Source organism: Myodes glareolus, chromosome 14 (genome assembly GCF_982192425.1).
Source record: "Myodes glareolus chromosome 14, mMyoGla1.1, whole genome shotgun sequence".
Lineage (NCBI taxonomy): Eukaryota > Metazoa > Chordata > Mammalia > Rodentia > Cricetidae > Myodes > Myodes glareolus.
In genome coordinates, this window is record NC_142039.1 from 1,800,978 (window position 1) to 1,818,221 (window position 17,244).

Genomic DNA, 17,244 nt, shown 5'->3' on the forward strand with positions numbered 1-17,244 from the left:
GAAAATTCCACATGTTTATTCTCCAAACAGCTTTTATACCAAAACATAAACTGAGGGGAAAGTTCATTCGCATCTATTTCCAAGGTAGTGGGACTTAGGTCATGTCCAGAGTTATGGCTGCTCTGTCACATAGACTGGACCAACACCTCTTCCCAGGCCGTCTCCATGATTAGAAGGAAGGAGCAAAGCAACATTAGCATATCCTGACCCTTTCTTAGGGATGGCAACAGTGTGGAAAGCTAGGTGACTGCCTTCTGTGAGGCCAGGTGCAAACTACGGCCTGAGAGTCTGGCTGCCATACAGTGTAGACATATGGGCCTATATAATATGGTCCTACAATAAAAGAAATTCAGTAAATAACTGCTACTTCATCTACATGATAACAATTTTTAAGCTCTTTATGAGAATGTACTTGCCTACTTTATCTGTCAGAGCAGATTGTTGGGTTGAAATTCCCAGCATTCTTTTTTTAGCTTTTATTCTGTTTTGATTTATTCATTTCTCTGTGATAGAATATCTGAACAAAACAAATAATATTACCACAATTTAAAAAATCTAGAAGTCCTTTTGAGGTCATTCTTAGGAAAGTATTTGAAAATAAAAGCTGTGTGATTAAGAAGTTGATTTTTCTGGGGCTGGAGCCTAAAGCTCTTGCAGAGGACATGAACTCAGTCCCCAGAGCTCACATTAGACAGCTTACAACCACCTGTAACTCCAGCTCCTGACAGCCCCTCTGACCTTCACAGGCACCTGCATATATGTGGTACACACAGAGAGAAACATACACAGAAATCAAAAACAAATGATTTTTAAAGGAATTGTTCTTTCTTCTGAAACATTTCTCACTTTTATATTATTAAAAATTCCATCCAGAACCGATTTTGCGATGTATAATATAGAGGTAACTTTACTAGAAACAGTTAAAAAGGCATTTCTCTCTTAATTCTTTCTTTTCTACTGAATAGGAAATTTCCTCAGCCTTGAGTTGTAAATGCTTACGTATATTTGGTTTTCTAGTCTGCCTCACATATTTGTCCGAGTAAGCAATTAACCTGTGGTCATGAATAGCATATTCTAATACCTTTAGGAGCAAGAGTGTGTCCATTATATGTTTTCTCCATGACATTTCACTAAAGAACGAAAAAGAGGCTACTATAAAATCCACTTTCATTTGTGTAAAATCAGTCAGCATAGGAAAAGCTTGAGTTAAGAAAACAGTGAGTCTCCTTATTCAAAACCGTGGAGCCAAGGCTAAGAGAGGTTGGCCAAGAGCAGATGATCAGTGTCAACAGTGCAGCACATCTTCCCCAGCTCTCCAGGCTGGAGTCAGTGCCTGCTGGTGCTGTGAGATGGCAGAGCTCTCCCGGGAAAATTCAACAAAAACACATGAATGGAGAGCAACAGAAAATCATATTGCAACCATAGGAATCCCCAATTTCCGGAGGCTTTGAGAGATGTTTGTGACAAGAGACTGCCTGAAGTTGAGAAAAGAATGGAAAAGACAAGGTTTTGTAATGTGGTAAATGGGAGCCTTGAGTTCTCTTCTCTACTAGATGTAACCGAAGTTAAGGATGCTCCAGGTCATGTGGACAAATAACGTGATGAAGAGAGTAGATGGATCAGTCAAGTACTTTCTGAGCAAATCCAGAGAAGCAGACAAACTGATGGGCGAGAAGGCCTGTGAGAAATACAGAAACAGAGCAGACAGCAAAGGGCACCTGCGTGGTATACTGTGAAGGAAGCAGAGAAACTCACAGCCACCTGCCACTTCACTCCCACCAGATTCCTTAAAGTGCCTCAGTAAAGAGCACAGGGCAGGGTCAGTGAGATGACTCCATATACGGTGTTCCCACCAAGCCACACAAGCTCTTGGAGATCTACATAGTAAGAGAGAACTGAATCCTCTGGCTTACACACAAGCACACACACAAGAAATAAAATAAAATGTAATCTCTGGCCTCTCTAGACCTAGGGCCATCAATGGAGCGCAGTCATTCTCCCTCAAAGCAATTGTCTTTGGCAAGTCTCCTGTTCTGTTGTTCTTGCTGTCATTCACACAAGTTCTCCTGGAGTGTATGTTGGCCCCACTACACTCTGGTGACGTCTGCCATGCTGGCAGTCTTAGAGCTTTCCGAAGACTCTGTATCCTTTGAAAGTCTGGACCAGTCTGAGCAGTAAGGACGCTGCCGCCCTGGTTCCAGGGAGGGTCACTGTGGGAAGCCAAAGAGTCTACAATGACCTGCCTTAACTACTCACGCCTCAGATCTACCTTAAAATGGAGACCTCTGGCCACATGGCCCCTCCCCTCTTCCCACCCAACCTAAGTCTTAGAGTGAGCCCAAGTATGGGACCATTGTAGAGTTTATGGTAAGCGCCAGACACTGTACAACCAAGTTCCACACTATTTGCTCTCCTGTATGGGGTCTGAAAGCCACAACACTGATAGATCCAAGGCTTTGTAGATGTACCTCTGCTCACGGGGTCAGGACCGTTATGGGACAGTGCTTTCTGTACATGTGAAACATTCCACCAATCACATGAACTCACAGGGACACCTGGGAATTCTTACAGCGTCAGATCCCTGTGGCAGGTGAGCACAGATCATGCACTTTGTTGAAAGCAGACTCACAACCACAGCAGAAAGCAGATTTTGGGCAGCTCTGTGCTTGACCTAGAAAGAACCTCAGGATAATCCCAGAAAAGTCTCTCCTGATGGAAGCCCTAAAGCTTCCTCTAGCTGGTGTCCTTCCACTCCACGGGTGCAAGGAGTCCTTGCTGACTGGAGATGCAGCAACAAGAGCTGTTGTCTCAAGCTTTGGAGAAACTAAATGCAGCCTCCCAGGACCCTGGCAAAAGCATTGTGCCTGCTTCGGGGCCTCCTATCCCTCAGCAAGGGTACATGTTCTCTTGTACTTTCAATTTGGGCTATATGTAAGATAGTTTCACAAGCATCCATTTGCTGGGAAATCAGTTTCCTGTGTGAAAATGCCGCCTAGTGCCTAGAGGCCTAGTGCCAGCACCAGAGCCTGGGGGTGCTCCAGATAAGGATGCCTCATCCCTGCCTTCCTGTCACCCTACTCCCCTCCTTTCACTGATGATAGTCTCTGAAGCAGTCTCCAGCAGAAACTCAAACTTCCCCAGGTCTCTGAACTTCTGAGACCAGTGTCTCTATCCCCCTCACTCTATAGCCCATTCTGATGCCACCCTAGGTCTCCATCATCCCCATCTCTTCTCGTAAGATCCACACCCTGACAGATCCAGCCTCCCACCTCCTAAGTGGCTACTGTGGAAGTCAGCTCACTGAGCATCTAAGAGGGAAGGTGTCCATGTGCTGCTTGCCACTCCCAGACTCAAAAGGAAACACAGTGTCCCCACAGAGATGACCACACCCTAAAGAGCTAGTGTGGAAGGAGGAGGTCAATCTGGTATGGCTACATGTCAGACCCCGGGAGCACCCTCTGCCAAGCAGAGCAGAGATAAATACCTTGCTCTTCTTCCTTGACACCTCCAGACCACCAGTCCCTGGTTTATAAGGCAGATCTTCAAACTATCACATTGATTTTTCTAATTCCATCCTGTTATTTCTATCATTTGGAGAGATTCAGGACAAAGGGGATAGAGCTCACCTCAATAATACTGATGAAGAACTTGTTGCTGCAGAGGTGGAGAGGTGATTTTGATCTGGACTCACAGTTGACACAGAAGTGGACAGTCAAGTCTGGAGAGATGGCCCAGCAGTGAAGACCACAGACTGCTCTGCTTGAGGACCAGGGTTTAATTTCTAGCATGCACATGGCAGCTCACAAGCATCTGTACCTCCAGTTCCAGGGATATTGATACCATTTCTGGTCTCTGTGGGCATGAGGCTCTCACATAATGCACAGACATGCATGTAGACAAAGTACTCATATACATAAATGAAAATAAATAAATCTGTCTTTGAGAGAAGTAAGTGGTCTGTATTGTTCTGGGAGTTTAAGTGCTGCAAAAGTCACAGATATGAGAACATTGTCTTATCACTAAGGGTGAAAAATATGATGCAACATAATGGGGAACAAATTTACTGCCAAAAGTTTATTAGTTAACTTTATTAGTTAACTAGACCAAGGATGAATAATTCATCTACGTAACAGATGCACAATTTATAAGGAAACATATAAAACATCTTCAACAATTAAAAGTATAAACTGAGACAACAAAATATTATCACCATTTGAACAACTATATGTCACTTCAGCAAAATGGCTATGACAAGATTAATTGAAAAAAAAGAACTCTGAACTATGTGTGTCTCATGTTTATAACTAAGCATGTGAATACAGACAGGAAGAGAACACAAGACTGGATTGAGTTGGTCGGCTAGAATTGAATTTCAGCTTCATATTTTAGTTCTCCCTTGCTCCATCTTGGTATTGACCAAGCTGCTGGAGAGGGCAAGTTATAAAGTGCCGGAGAAGGCAAAGCATAGGCCCCTCCACGTGTGGTTCCTGAGCTGCAGGAAGCAATTCTCTCCAGGCAACTCAATGGCAGCTAAGCGAGCGAGTTACTTGAGGAGAAAACACCTATGTGCCCTGTGAACTGCTTCTGTGGAGTCTGCATACACACTTGGCAATGTTCAGATGATTCTGGTTATAGCAATTTGACTAGTACACTTGCTCTCCATGTTCTTTTTCTCTTTCACACCAGTGGCTTCTGAAAGAATGGATGTGCTATATGGTAATATGAGTCTTCCTGATCTGACAGAATGGGCAGGCATTGAAGCCATAAAACAGGTTATGGGGAAACAATTGGGGAAATTTGGGAAAAATGCTGAAAGTGTTCTTTGCCTGATAACAAAACTTGGCAAAAGAATTATACTAAAACATGAAAGAACTTGGCTATGATAATAAAGTTTATGAAGAACCTAAAGATTTAGGTCTGACTGTCTATGGTCTTATAAATCAAAATTGGAATCATGAGGAAATTTTGGGAAATTTTTGGGAAAACAATAGGAAAGGTAGACAATGGAACAAAACCCACTGAACTATGCTCTGTGACAGCAAGTAGTTTGTCTCGGAGAGAAAGCCTCAAAAGTTGTTTTATGATTAACTCAGTGAAGAGTTAAGAATATAGTGGCTGGCATGGGGCTTGGGAACTGGAAAAAGATGGATGATGATGTTCTAATTTCAAAGAATCGTCATACTTCTTGTGAACTGCTTTGCTCGGGTAATGATTGACTTGTGGCAAGAAAAAAAAGAATCATTTTCCTTGTGTAAAATTTACAATTAAAACTGAAGTTTGAAGCTCAGGGTAGAAGAAGCAGAAGCAGAAGCAGAAGCAGAAGCAGAAGCAGAAGCAGAAGCAGAAGCAGAAGCAGAAGCAGAAGCAGAAGCAGAAGCAGAAGAAGAAGAAGAAGAAGAAGAAGAAGAAGAAGAAGAAGAAGAAGAACTTGCCCTGCAGCTGATAGTCTGTCAGCTTACATCAGAATCCTGTGTTTGTGTATTCATTTTGCCTCCCAGGCTGGTCCCTGGCAACAAAGGTTGGTGTCCAGAGAACTTACTCCCTGACTCCACATTCTACAATCCTGCATCTTATTCAACCACAGAGTAACTCTTGTTCTTAAAGAACCAGGTGTAGTAGGAGTGAGTGGCCTGCTTGTTGGCCCAGCCGCCCTGCTATCTTACACCTGAAATAATCACACAGAAACTGTATTTATTTAAACACTGCCTGGCGCATTATATCTAAACTCTTCTTTGCCAACTCTGACATCCTGATCTAACCCATTTCCACCAATCTGTGTATCACCACGAGGTCATGGCTTACTGGGAAAGATTCTAAACAGTGTCCATCTCGGGCAGGGAGAACGATGGCATCTGCCACACTGCCCCTTCTTCCCAGCATTCAGTGCTGTCTTCCCCACCTATCTAAGTGCTGCCCTATCAAAAGGCCAAGGCAGTTTCTTTATTCAACCAATGAAAGCAACACATAGACAGAAGAATCTCCTACACCAACCAGAAATGTGCATTAAAGACCAATGTACAAACTGAATTACATCAAATTCCAATTAAATGTTTTAACATGACGAGAATGATAATGGTGATTATGGTGATGTGATGATGCTTGACACATAGTATTGCTGACCATCATCATGGTCGCACGAGTTTGATTCACTTACAGCCAGTTTCCAACCAGAAACTATGAAATACACTTCCATTTCGCTTTTCCATTGAGATGATTGAAATCTGTTCATTCATATAGCTTGTTTGATTACACAGCTGTGGTTGATTGAATATGAATCCCCATAGTCTCAGGTCCTTAGCTGGTGATGCTATTTGAGGAGGTTTTAGTTGCACAACCATGCTGAAGGAAGATGGCACTATGGTGGCTTTGAGGTTGAAAGGCCCCCATCACTTACAGTTTGTTCTTTCTGCCTGCTGCCATGCCTCAGCTACACCAGCATGGACTCGCCTCCCTGGAAACTAAATCCTCTAAACTAAACTAAACTAAATCCAGGTAGAATCTTCCTTCTGGCAGTTGCCGTGGTCCTGATGTTCTATCACAGCAACAGAGCAGTACCAAATGACCTCTGCTTAGTGTGAATGCAACATTTACATATTAACTCTGCGATGGTTCTTTCCTAACTACCTTCTGACATAACAAACCCCTGCGTAATGTACTAAGTCTTTTATAAGCACAGCCACAATGTCAAAATCCAGGAACGTTCTTGCTGTAGAGTGGTCCTCCATGGGACCCACAATGTGCTTTAACCAGTTCAAGCTACTAAACGAAAATATAGAACTGTAAATTTCACAGAGTTCAGGGACATCAAGGTCTGTAGCTTGAAAATCTACCACAGATAAGTCCTGAAAATAGGAAGTGACAGACATGTGTCTGGAAACTGGTTTTCTTCTTGGAGTGATGGGGATTAATGGCAGGGTCTCATACATGCTAGGCAAGGGCTGGACTACTGGGGCCTCTTCCTGAAAGTTAGTAGATAGCCCTGTGCCAGGCTGCTGCTGAGTAACACCAAGGGTGCTGTCAAGGGTCTTTCAGAGCAAAGTCTCCAAGGCTCCTTCCCTTTCCTGCTGTTACACAAGCTCTTTGCTCTCCTTTGCAGCAAGAAGCACGGCTGGACCTGCCTTGATCCTGAATCTTTAGGAAGGAGAAACCACAGGGGTCAGGCTTACCACAGTAAGTCCACATTGAATGGTAGACTGATGCATGGAAGGGTGTTGGTTAATGTTCACTGGAGACTTGAGTGCATTTAGGAAACTCCAGGAGATGGGTGTGCACAACCGAGTGTGCATCCTGTGATGGTGGCATGTAAGGAGGTTCACTGATGAGGGCACACCCACACTGGATGTGCACAGCAGTGTCCCTCGGGCTGCGGTCTGGACAGAATCAAAGAAGAAAGCCAGCCAAGTACCCGATTCTCTTCTGCTTCCTGACCAAGTGTGGTGTGAACGGCTCAGCTGCACCTGCCCTCCTTGTCATGATGGACTGAGGCCCGTGAAGCTGAGAGACAACTTGGTTTTCCTTACTGTGCTGCCGGCAAGTGCTCAGTCACAGCAGTGATGGTGCCAGCTACAACAATACTGAAGATTTGGAGAGAAAATTGAGCCTTTCAGTTTGTGAAGAGAGGGATTCAGGATCTCTTTCCTAGGTTTAGATAGTCAAACTTTATTGTGAAAATGCTCTGGTTTTACCTGTGAACATTTTAAATATCATTTGTATTACTTTAGTGATAACAATTCTGTGTAATTTCATTTTCAGCTCTTCCTTTGATAAAGATCTAAGATGCAGGTTTTTATCCATAATTCACTTATGACATGGCAGTCCTTTATTAGTTCTAATGATATCACATTTTACATATATGTATTTTACATATACAATTAATCTGTGACCTGTAAGAGCACTTTCCACTGCTGTTTGTGAACAGGCGCACACAAATCTTCACCATGTTACATTTCCTGTACTGTCTTACCACGGCCAGTCCACTGTCCCTGCTCTGGTGGACTGGCACACATTAATTCCACATCACCAGAAGCTGATTCTGAACCAGTCAGGATGAGGGTCTCTCAGATGACATCCTGCACTGGGCCCCCAACTCATCTCACCCTACACAGATCTTACTGAAACTCAATTCCCACGCTCTGTGGACTCTCTGAAGTATAGGCATTTGCCTCTAGAGAACTAAAACTTGTTTGATCTTTTCCCATAAAACGTGTCATGTTGGCTGAAGGGAGGGGTCCCTTCATTCCTTGGATGCTATAATGAGCAGATCTGTGACCCCTAAGAAATCTTGTACACCCTAACTGGCTTCACTGGAGAAACAAAGGCCTTAGATGTTCAAGGTCACATATGTGGGACATCAACAGGCAGTAGTCACCAATGGAATTTTCCTGGAGAGAGTCAAAAGGCATAGAAGCCAGCTGGTTTGTTTCCAGGCCATACCCACAAACACAGAAGGAAATATAAATAAAACTTTGAGATTGTCACTCCCAGACTATCGCCAACATTGACGAAAAGCTAGGCATTACTTCAAGAATATCAGCATGGTTTAAATCTCGTCAATAACATAAAAAAATCTTGAAAACTCTGACACTCACTCTTCAAACTGTGTACTTAATATGAGCAATGGTGGTTGTGTGCCCGGCCTTGTGCTCACGGGAAGCAGGGATCTCATGACATTGCAATTTGTCCTCATCAGACCCTGAAATGATTCTGCCACCCCAAGTAAGGAGCCTGAAGCTAAAGCAGAAGTCCCTGTGAAGGACACCTGGGCAGCCTGACCTCTAAGCCTGACCCTGGCCGCTCGGCCCCCAGCGCACAAGCGGCAGTCAGCCTCACCTCTCTGTATGTCCAGCACAGCTCTCAGGCATTCTTCTGGCCTCTGTCAAAGCAAGCACTCTGCCTCCTTATCTCCAGTATGGTCTCCATGTATCTGCTTGGGGACATTGCTATCACCATGAACAAGCATGCTGAGTGGACATCATAACCATAATCAAGGCCATGAAAATCAAGCACTAATGATTTATTAAAACCATAATTTCACACACATTGAAAAGAGCCAGAAGACTAAAGAGACTATTTCTGAGGAGAGGGGAAGTTGGTTGTGGTGCAACGACTGCTGCTGGACTGAAATGGGCCACCCTGTGGAGAACAGCAGAGCTGGTGCTGTATGCAGAGCAGATATAGATGGACAACAAGAGGGAAGAGGGATGGCAGGACCATTTTCTGGGGAGCTGGACCCACTGCTCTTAAGGTAAGGTGTGTGAAAGTTGCTCAGTGACTCCTGTTGTGTGAGACACACAGAAACCACAGCTGCTGCTGCTGTCCTGGCTTGAATCTGCTGTCATGTCTGGTCCCAACAGCAGAGGTATCATGGAATCTTCTGGTGGTGTTTGTGATCTTTACTCTGGTGCACAAGTTGGTTCTGGCTCCAGATGACTGGCTTCACTGCTGGTTAATGCTCTGGATCTACAGATGTGTGGATGGAGACAGACGTGTTGCAGATGTTAATGCTCTGGATCTACAGATGTGTGGATGGAGACAGATGTGTTGCAGATGTAAGCACCTCTAGAAGGGGAAGTGGCACTGGAGGTACAGTTAGAGACAACACACCCAGAATGAGACCACTTCCTCATCCTTTCCAAACACAGAGGACACCATGTTTGTTGGAAATCCCAGATCCTATCCTACAAAATGTGGTCAGGCTAGGGTCCAGTGACAAGTCCTGCAAACAGAAGCCTCTCAAGCGTTCCCCAGCACACCAGGTACTGAACATACCTCACAGGGTGTCAAACACCTACCTGAGACTTCTTCATCCCTGGCCTCTGTTTCAGTGGCCTTTTGTTCCTCCAAATGAGTCAGGAGCATATGAACACGGAGAACAAGGTCTGAGTAGGGTGTATGTACAATCAAAAAGTTCTTCATCTGTCTCACAATGGACAGAGCTGAAGTCTGGCAAAATTCCTCAGGTTTCTTGTCCATCCACGTGTCCAGGAAGGTACAAATGGTCCTAGGGAAGAGTATAGACAACAAAGTTAGTTGCCTAGACTTTCCTTTTCAACCCTCTAATGATTCCTTCCAGTGAGGACTGCAAGGCAGAAGATGTCCAGCCCTTATGCACATGAATACAGTGAGCAGGGTTGTGAGGTCCTTGTGAACAGGGAGCTGCACACAACCTTTCTCAGGGCTCTAATGGAAGACAGCTGACCAAACCTGCCTGGCATGAGTCTCACAGAGGCTCCTGAGAACAAAGATTTCCCACATCTTCCCACTTGCAATTCTTCCCACCCTGCACAAATGCTTACACGTCAGTGTGGGAGTAGACACTTGAAGAAGTTGACACACAAGCATCAGCCATCCCTTACCCTGGGTACACAAATGACCCCACTCTGGAGAGACAAGGCCTTTCTCCTGCTGAAAAGTCCACTTACTTCTTTACCCGTTCATCCTCCTCACAATAAGGGCGGAAGTATTCATACCTAGGGGAGACCAGAAATGATGTCACCTGTAAAGGCCCCAGGTCCCCCAGCTAAAAGATATCTTGGGGCCAGGCTCATTCCTGGAGATAAATGGAGGTACAATTCTCTCTGCTCTCAGGATTATTGGCTCACCTGCACATTAGGTGCTTCAGAAATGTTTGCATATGGGTGAACACAAACATTTCAGGGGCCACGGAGTCCCTAAAATTATTCTCTGTGGGTCTCTATTCAGTACACATTTAATTCACTACACTAGAACCTTCTTTACAAATGGGAAAATGCTTTGACCAAAACATCTAAAAATTGATCAGGGACGGGAACTTCTTCAAGGTTCAGGGGACACCCACATTCATTACAGTCCCAATCTAGACACCCCAGTCCCCAGAGCCTAGCCTGCAGGAAGCATTTTCTGACTTCGTGCTGCTGGATCCTACAATACTCTAGAAAACAAGTAGACTCAGACAGAGACAGAGTGCTTCCCAGAACCAACAGGAAGATCCGAGGCCTCTGGGCTTGGAAACGGCACTCACCGCTTGAGCAGCAGGTCCAGCACCTGCTGGGTTGTGGCAAACCTTCGGTAGGTGTACAGGAAGGCAGGGACAAAGAAGAGGTCCCCACCCTGCAGGGAAGGTACCAGGTGGTTCACCAACTTTTCCACCATGTCTGCATTGATGCGGGACTCTGTACAGGGCTCCTTCGGGTTCTTTGGGGCAGACTTCTTCTCAACCTGAGGAGAGGTCATGGGGGATTGTTCAAGCAGGAACAGGACTGCAGGTTCTGATTGGTTATTACCACTTTAAGTTTTCCTGAACCATTACAATGCCAAGCACCCAAAGTGAAACCCGAGAAAGATCTCAGATTTCAGAGTGGTTACCTGGTCTGTGTGTTCCTGACCCTGGTTTCCCTGGGTCAAGTTTGTTTCCTTCCTACCAAATGGCCAGAGGTGTTGGAGGCAAGAACGAACCCGCTGTCTCCAGACACCACCATGGCCTTCACTGTTGTCCTTCTTGAGGCCTGAGTGTTGAGCAGTTTGAAGGCAGCAAGAGAACATTCTGCTCTCTCTAGGGTCTCAAGGATGAGACCCGGCTAACCTGTTCCTCGGCAGTTGGCTGTCTGGGTACAAGGGTTCTGAACTGTTAGGTCCTTGTCAAGGAAGTGAGGTCACTTCCTGGGGACCACTTACCTGAGTCTCCTCCTCACACAGGCTTTCCCAAAAGACTCTAGGACCTGTCCTACCTCCCAGGTGCAGGACTAGCCACAGGTACACAGGTGCTTCCCATTCAGTGCTCCCAGGACATCAGTAGAGGCAGCCCCCCAGCTTTGCGATCTGAGACCCTTCTGTTGAACTGCATCTGTTACTCTATTCCTAAACTCACCCCTACTTGCTCTAAGCCACCATCAACCCTAGCTTGTTTTCCTACTTCTGTTATTTTGTGTGTGCTCTGTGTGTAATGTGAGCACATACGTACATGTGCCAGACACCGGCCTCACAATGTCATTTTCCTTGCACAGAGATTGTCTTGCCTAGCCTTGCCTAGTACCACCTTCCGCTCCCATGACCGTCTCAGGCCTCCAGTCCAGAGGGCTGTAGCTCTCGTGAACATCTGGCTCAGCCACAGGCACAGCTTACAAGATGGACGCTGCCCCCACACTGCTCCCTGGCTCACTCATCCTCCGTTGTTTCTGCTTGGGTTCTTGTGCTGACTGTCCTCTGTGATGCACTGGGACCTGTCACCTGCAATAAACCTTCTCCTTTCCTAAGTTGCTTTTGGTCACGGTGCTTGTCCCAGCAACAGCATGAAACTCAAACATCACAATTTCCTGTCACTGTCCTCCGTTATGTGGCAGCCAAACTCTTCTGTAGCTCCTTGTGTCCCTCACTCCTTGGTGTCCCATCTCTTCCTCTTTGTGCAGTGTTTATCTTTGCCTGTGGTCCAAGGGGTCTCTGCTCTAGAGTCAATCAGCATTCATTCCCTGGTCAACCCACTCATTCACCAAGAGGATTTGGGTCAGTGTTTAGCAAGTTAGTGATCTGATAAACCAGCATCGTGTGCTTTTGTTGGGACTTCACAGGGAATTATTGAGTGGGACAGTGTACAGTGATTAAAATCTGTGTGCTTTGTCGAAATGAAGTGCAGCTGTGTCCTTTCTTGCTTTTCTCCTCTTTGCAAGGCGTTCATTGTTTCTGTTACAGACTCCCTCAACTCTTCACACCTAGGGATCGCTGAGGTTACTACCTTTATTCTGAATGTTTGCCCGCACTAGAGGCAGTGCAGGGAAAGACACTGCAGAAAGATCCAGACAGAAGGCCTGGAGCCTTCAGCAGTTCTTCCCAATGTCCCAACTTTCCAATGGTTGCTGATCTCACCACTGCCACTATAATTATTTTATGAATAAAATTGTCTGAATGATAAATTTCACTGGGATAAAAGCAAGTTATGAAAATGTTGATGAATAAGTAAGAAATGAATTTCAAAAGAAGATAAAAACTTTGATAAAATATTTGAAATATCTGGTAAAATATCTAAAATTTACAAAATGTTTTTGAGAAAATGAAGTAGTCTATAGACATGGAGATACTGGATTCAAGAGGCACAGATTTTTTATTAAGAGGTAATTCTCGCAGGGCAGCAGTGGCGAAAACCTTTAATCCCAGCACTTGGGAGGCAGAGACAGGTGGATCTCTGTAAATTTGAGGTCAGAATGGTCTATAAGAGCTAGTTTCAGGACAGGCTCCAAAGCTACAGAGAAACCCTGTCTTGATAAAAAGCAAAAAACAAAGAAAGAGAAGAAAGAAAGAAAAGAAGAGGTTAATTGTCCTGAGAATCGCTCAACAGCAGAACCCTTGGACATGTTTTGTCCATAATGGTCCCAACATTTCCAAGGAAATCCGCCATTTGCACTCAGTGGCACAACACTTGATTGCTTTGAAAGGGGCTACTATTTGATGCCTAGAGATTTTTTTTTTAAAGTCATATGTAACGAACATGTTCAAGAATTGTCAAAATCGTCAGGAAAAGAACAAGTTAGGAGGGGAAAGTGATTTCAACACGTAGCTATGATAACCAAATAGTGTGTTGGATTAAAGGACATCAGATATATCAAAGGAATAGAATCACAGACTCTACAGAAGTGTCTACACATTAGTGACCAGATCACTTTTGGATCAGGCCCAATGGCAATACAGTGGACTGACCAGCTTGTGAGCATGTGAATAAGCCCATACCTGTGCAAAAGGTGAAAGAGGATCTGTACCTCACACCACACACAAAGTGAACTCAGATTGTATGTTAATCCACATGGAAAACCACAAAACTCAGAAAAACTGCATGTGGCAGTGCATTCTTTTAATCCCAGAACTTGGGAGGCAAAAGCAGACAGATGTCTGGGAGCGTAAAGCCAGTCTGGTCTATGTACAGAGTTCTAGGCCAGCCAGGCTCCAAAGGAATACCCTGTCTAAAAAACTAACAAACTTCTAGAAGAAAGCACAGATGTAAACCTTTGTAGTCTGGTAATAGATGGAATCTTTACTCTGATATAAAACACCAAACCTCATGAGTGAAGAAACATGTACAAATGTTTTTAGGCCTGACAAGACTTGTTACCTGGTCAATAGTTGTATGGATGTGTGGGTGTAACCAACCACATTCTAATTGGGCTAAGTCCTACTCTATAAGATGCAACCCTTGCCCAGCACCATTATCCATGAGCTTGTGGCTAGATAAATCAAGAACCGAAGGAGAGAATCTACTACTATTTTTTGCTAAACAAACTCAGTATCAAACTGACCAGTAACAACTATGCTACAACCATAGATGAGTGCATCTCTCCACTCTCATCAAAAAAAGCTTCTTTTTGCAGTAAATGACAATTAACATTGACCCTCACAACTATTGTGAGATATTTGTACAATGTCTGCAGATATTTTGCTGTGATTGCTGTAACAAAAAGCTGAATGGTCAATAGCTAGGGAAGAGGTATAGGTGGAACTTCCTGGCAGAGAGAGAGAATGCTGGGAAGAAGAAAGTCAGCATTGCCAGTCAAAGACAGAAAAAAAAGAAGAGGTACAATACCACGTGGCAGAACATAGATTAATATAAATGCATTAATCTGAGTTATAAGAGCTAGTTGGGGACAAGCCTAAGCTAAAGACCAGACTTTCATAAGTCTCCAGGTCTTTATTTGCGGTCTCATGGTGCAAAGATAGTCAGACAAGAAAATTTACTACAAATGTAACCCACGGTCCAGCACGTAAATCCACATTAGGGTCTCAAAATACTGAAATAAAAGAGTTTCAAGGAGATTCAGTGCTCGGAGCATACAGAGGCATGGCTCTTTTAAGATGCCCTGCTACTGAGCACTTGAACCGTGCTTTTGAGTAATAGGACAGCGCACTATTGGGTAGCAGAATGACTAAGTAGAAATGCCTACTACAGCATGCACTCAGAAGCTTCCTAGAGCTGGGCTGGATAGACTGGCACCAGGCCTGGGCTGACAGGCATAAGGCTGCACTCTCACCAACCTGAAGGGGGCAGAGTCAGCCGCTAGTCTCTGTACTAAGTCAAACTGTCCACAGAGGGCCTAGCCACCAATTAACAACTTAAGGTTCCTGTCCTGCAGTCAGAGAGCACTGAAAGTGTGCAGCTGCACACATGCGGCTCCATCCAGGCGAAAACCCTCAACAGCTACAGTGTGCTTAAAACTGTGCTTAGATGTTGGAGAGAGAAAAGAGAACGAGTATAATCTGTCATTAAAAAAATAAATGAATGGTTAGTAATAATAATGTCTTTAAAGAAAGAGTAAAGTAATATAAAAGGAAAAATACACATAAAGTTGGAAAATACACAGGGTATCTGGATCTTGTATGGTGCTTTATTAACTTTGATTTTTTTAAAAAGCTAATGAACAAAAAACAAAATCTCCTGAGAGACATTGGCTTATGGAAACTGCTAAATTAAACCAACCTACATATTTTAAAAATGTCTTAACTTCAGAATGAAACTGAAAAAGTATGTTGTGTTGGGGGATGGATTTTGCTTTTGTTTCCACAGTAAACAAAACTATTGATTTCTTCAAAGTTAATAAAGTTCAGATTTGTTTAGGGAAGACCTCCTGAAAAATCTTGGCTATAGATGTGAAGAAAAAAACAGCAAGAAAAACAACAATACAGGTGACATATATGCTGACCCCTCCACATGGAATCAGCTCCGAGATGAGACGTGATAAATCCTGTAGGCTCCAGGGTCCTCATGACTAATCATTACATGCCATCCTTTTATATGGCATGGATAAAGTTTTGGTTATACAGTCTGAAAAAAATTATAAAGTTAACAGATGCCTTTTACCTGTTCAAACATAAAATAAAAGAATCTTCTTTAGCTGACTTGTGCACACTACACATTCTATACTGTGTTAATACAGATATATATGTTGAGTTTAATAGTTTGTATGTTTCCAGGAAAAAGGATCCATGAAAAAGTAGCCCAGGTGATCCAGCCTTTCAGCATGACTCTCTTGCAGTTAGTTCAAAATTCTGTATCCAGAACAACTTCAAAGTTACCAACTGAGACGGTCAAGCCTCACAGACTACTCAAGCCAACTACACTTTTCTACCATACAGAGACAAACAAAAAACAAAAAACAAAACAAACAAACAAACAAACAAAAACTACAGCTATCTCTTCCCCAGAACATGACCATTATTCTAATTTTCTCAGGATCCCCTAGAAACGCTGTTGATCCAGACAATAGGAAGCAGTCTAGGGAACACAGTGCCCATGTTCCCAAGAGATGGGGGTGGATGGTATTTGATCATTCAAAGGTTGTTTGTCATCATTTAGAGTTACAAGTTGTTGGTCATGGTCAGGGGAAAAGATGAGCAAAGAAGGTTAGATTCAGGCATCTCTTTCAAAAAAAAAAAAAGAGGTAATATAGTATAAAAATGATGGGATAAAAGGTATATTGTTGGGTCTATTTTTAAATTAGAAAGCAACTACTAGCTTCAAATATTTTACATGGCATGAATTTTTGTATTTTGATATAAATTTAAGGTTATTTTTGTTATACTGTATGTATGATTCTATTCTTATTTTTGGTTTTTGGTTTTTTAATCTTTTTTATTGATTTTATTGAGCTCTACATTTTTCTCTGGTCCCCTCGCTGTCTCTCCCCTCCCCTTCAACCCGCCTCTAAGGTCCCCATGCTCCCAATTTATTCAGAAGATCTTGTCTTTTTACTTCCCATGTAGACATGTCTCTCTTAGGGTCCTCATTGTGGTCTAATGGCCCTACCTAAGATCCTAAGCAATAGAGGAGGGGGGCCGATCTTGACTTGCCCTGTAATCAAACTGATGATTATCTTAAATATCACCATAGAAACTTCATCCAACAACAGACAGAAACAGAGGCAGAGACCCACACTGGAGCACTGGACTAAGCTCCCAAGGTCTATTTGAAGAGTAGAAGGAATATGAGCAAGGAGGTCAAAACCATGATGGGTTCATCCACTGAAACAGTTTATCTGAGCTGGTGGGAGCTTACCAACTCCAGTTGGACTGGGAAGGAACAAGTATCGGACTAAGCTGGTCCCTCTGAATGTAGTTGACAGTTGCATGAATGGGGCAGACTGAGGGGCCACTGGCTTTTTGGGATCCTACTCTCTTTGGATGTATACCTTGCTCAGTCTAGATATGGTAGGGAGGGCCTTAGACCTTCCACAAAGCAATGTGCCTTGACCTCTCTTAGGACTGGATGGCGGTGGGGTGGGAGGGTGTGTG

General features: G+C 43.8%; 1 protein-coding gene across 4 annotated transcripts; it reads right to left on the bottom strand.

Moving 5' to 3' along the window:
* Positions 1-8,998: 8,998 nt before the first annotated feature.
* LOC125417610 (ral guanine nucleotide dissociation stimulator-like) lies at positions 8,999-11,598 on the bottom strand. 4 transcript variants are annotated; one of them, XM_048461168.3, is made up of 5 exons: positions 11,434-11,598; positions 11,000-11,196; positions 10,422-10,469; positions 9,792-10,000; positions 8,999-9,459 (listed from the first exon to the last, which is right to left on the bottom strand). In XM_048461168.3, exons 1-5 carry the CDS (start codon positions 11,518-11,520, stop codon positions 9,446-9,448), a joined length of 555 nt encoding a protein of 184 aa, XP_048317125.1. In that variant the 5' UTR covers positions 11,521-11,598; the 3' UTR covers positions 8,999-9,445. The 4 variants fall into 4 exon arrangements, with proteins under 4 accessions (XP_048317125.1, XP_048317121.1, XP_048317122.1 ...); XM_048461164.3 differs by having other exon boundaries at positions 11,344-11,598; XM_048461165.3 differs by having other exon boundaries at positions 8,999-9,511; positions 11,344-11,598.
* Between the last annotated feature and the right edge of the window lie 5,646 nt (positions 11,599-17,244).

Coding starts and splice junctions, on each gene's coding strand:
- LOC125417610 (XM_048461164.3), bottom strand. CDS start 11,520: ATGTTCTCTTGCTGCCTTCAAACTGCTCAACACTCAGGCCTCAAGAAG. Junction 11,197..11,343: donor GTCAGGAACACACAGACCAG/GTAACCACTCTG, acceptor ACCTCTCCTCAG/GTTGAGAAGAAGTCTGCCCC. Junction 10,470..10,999: donor CTGGACCTGCTGCTCAAGCG/GTGAGTGCCGTT, acceptor GGTCTCCCCTAG/GTATGAATACTTCCGCCCTT.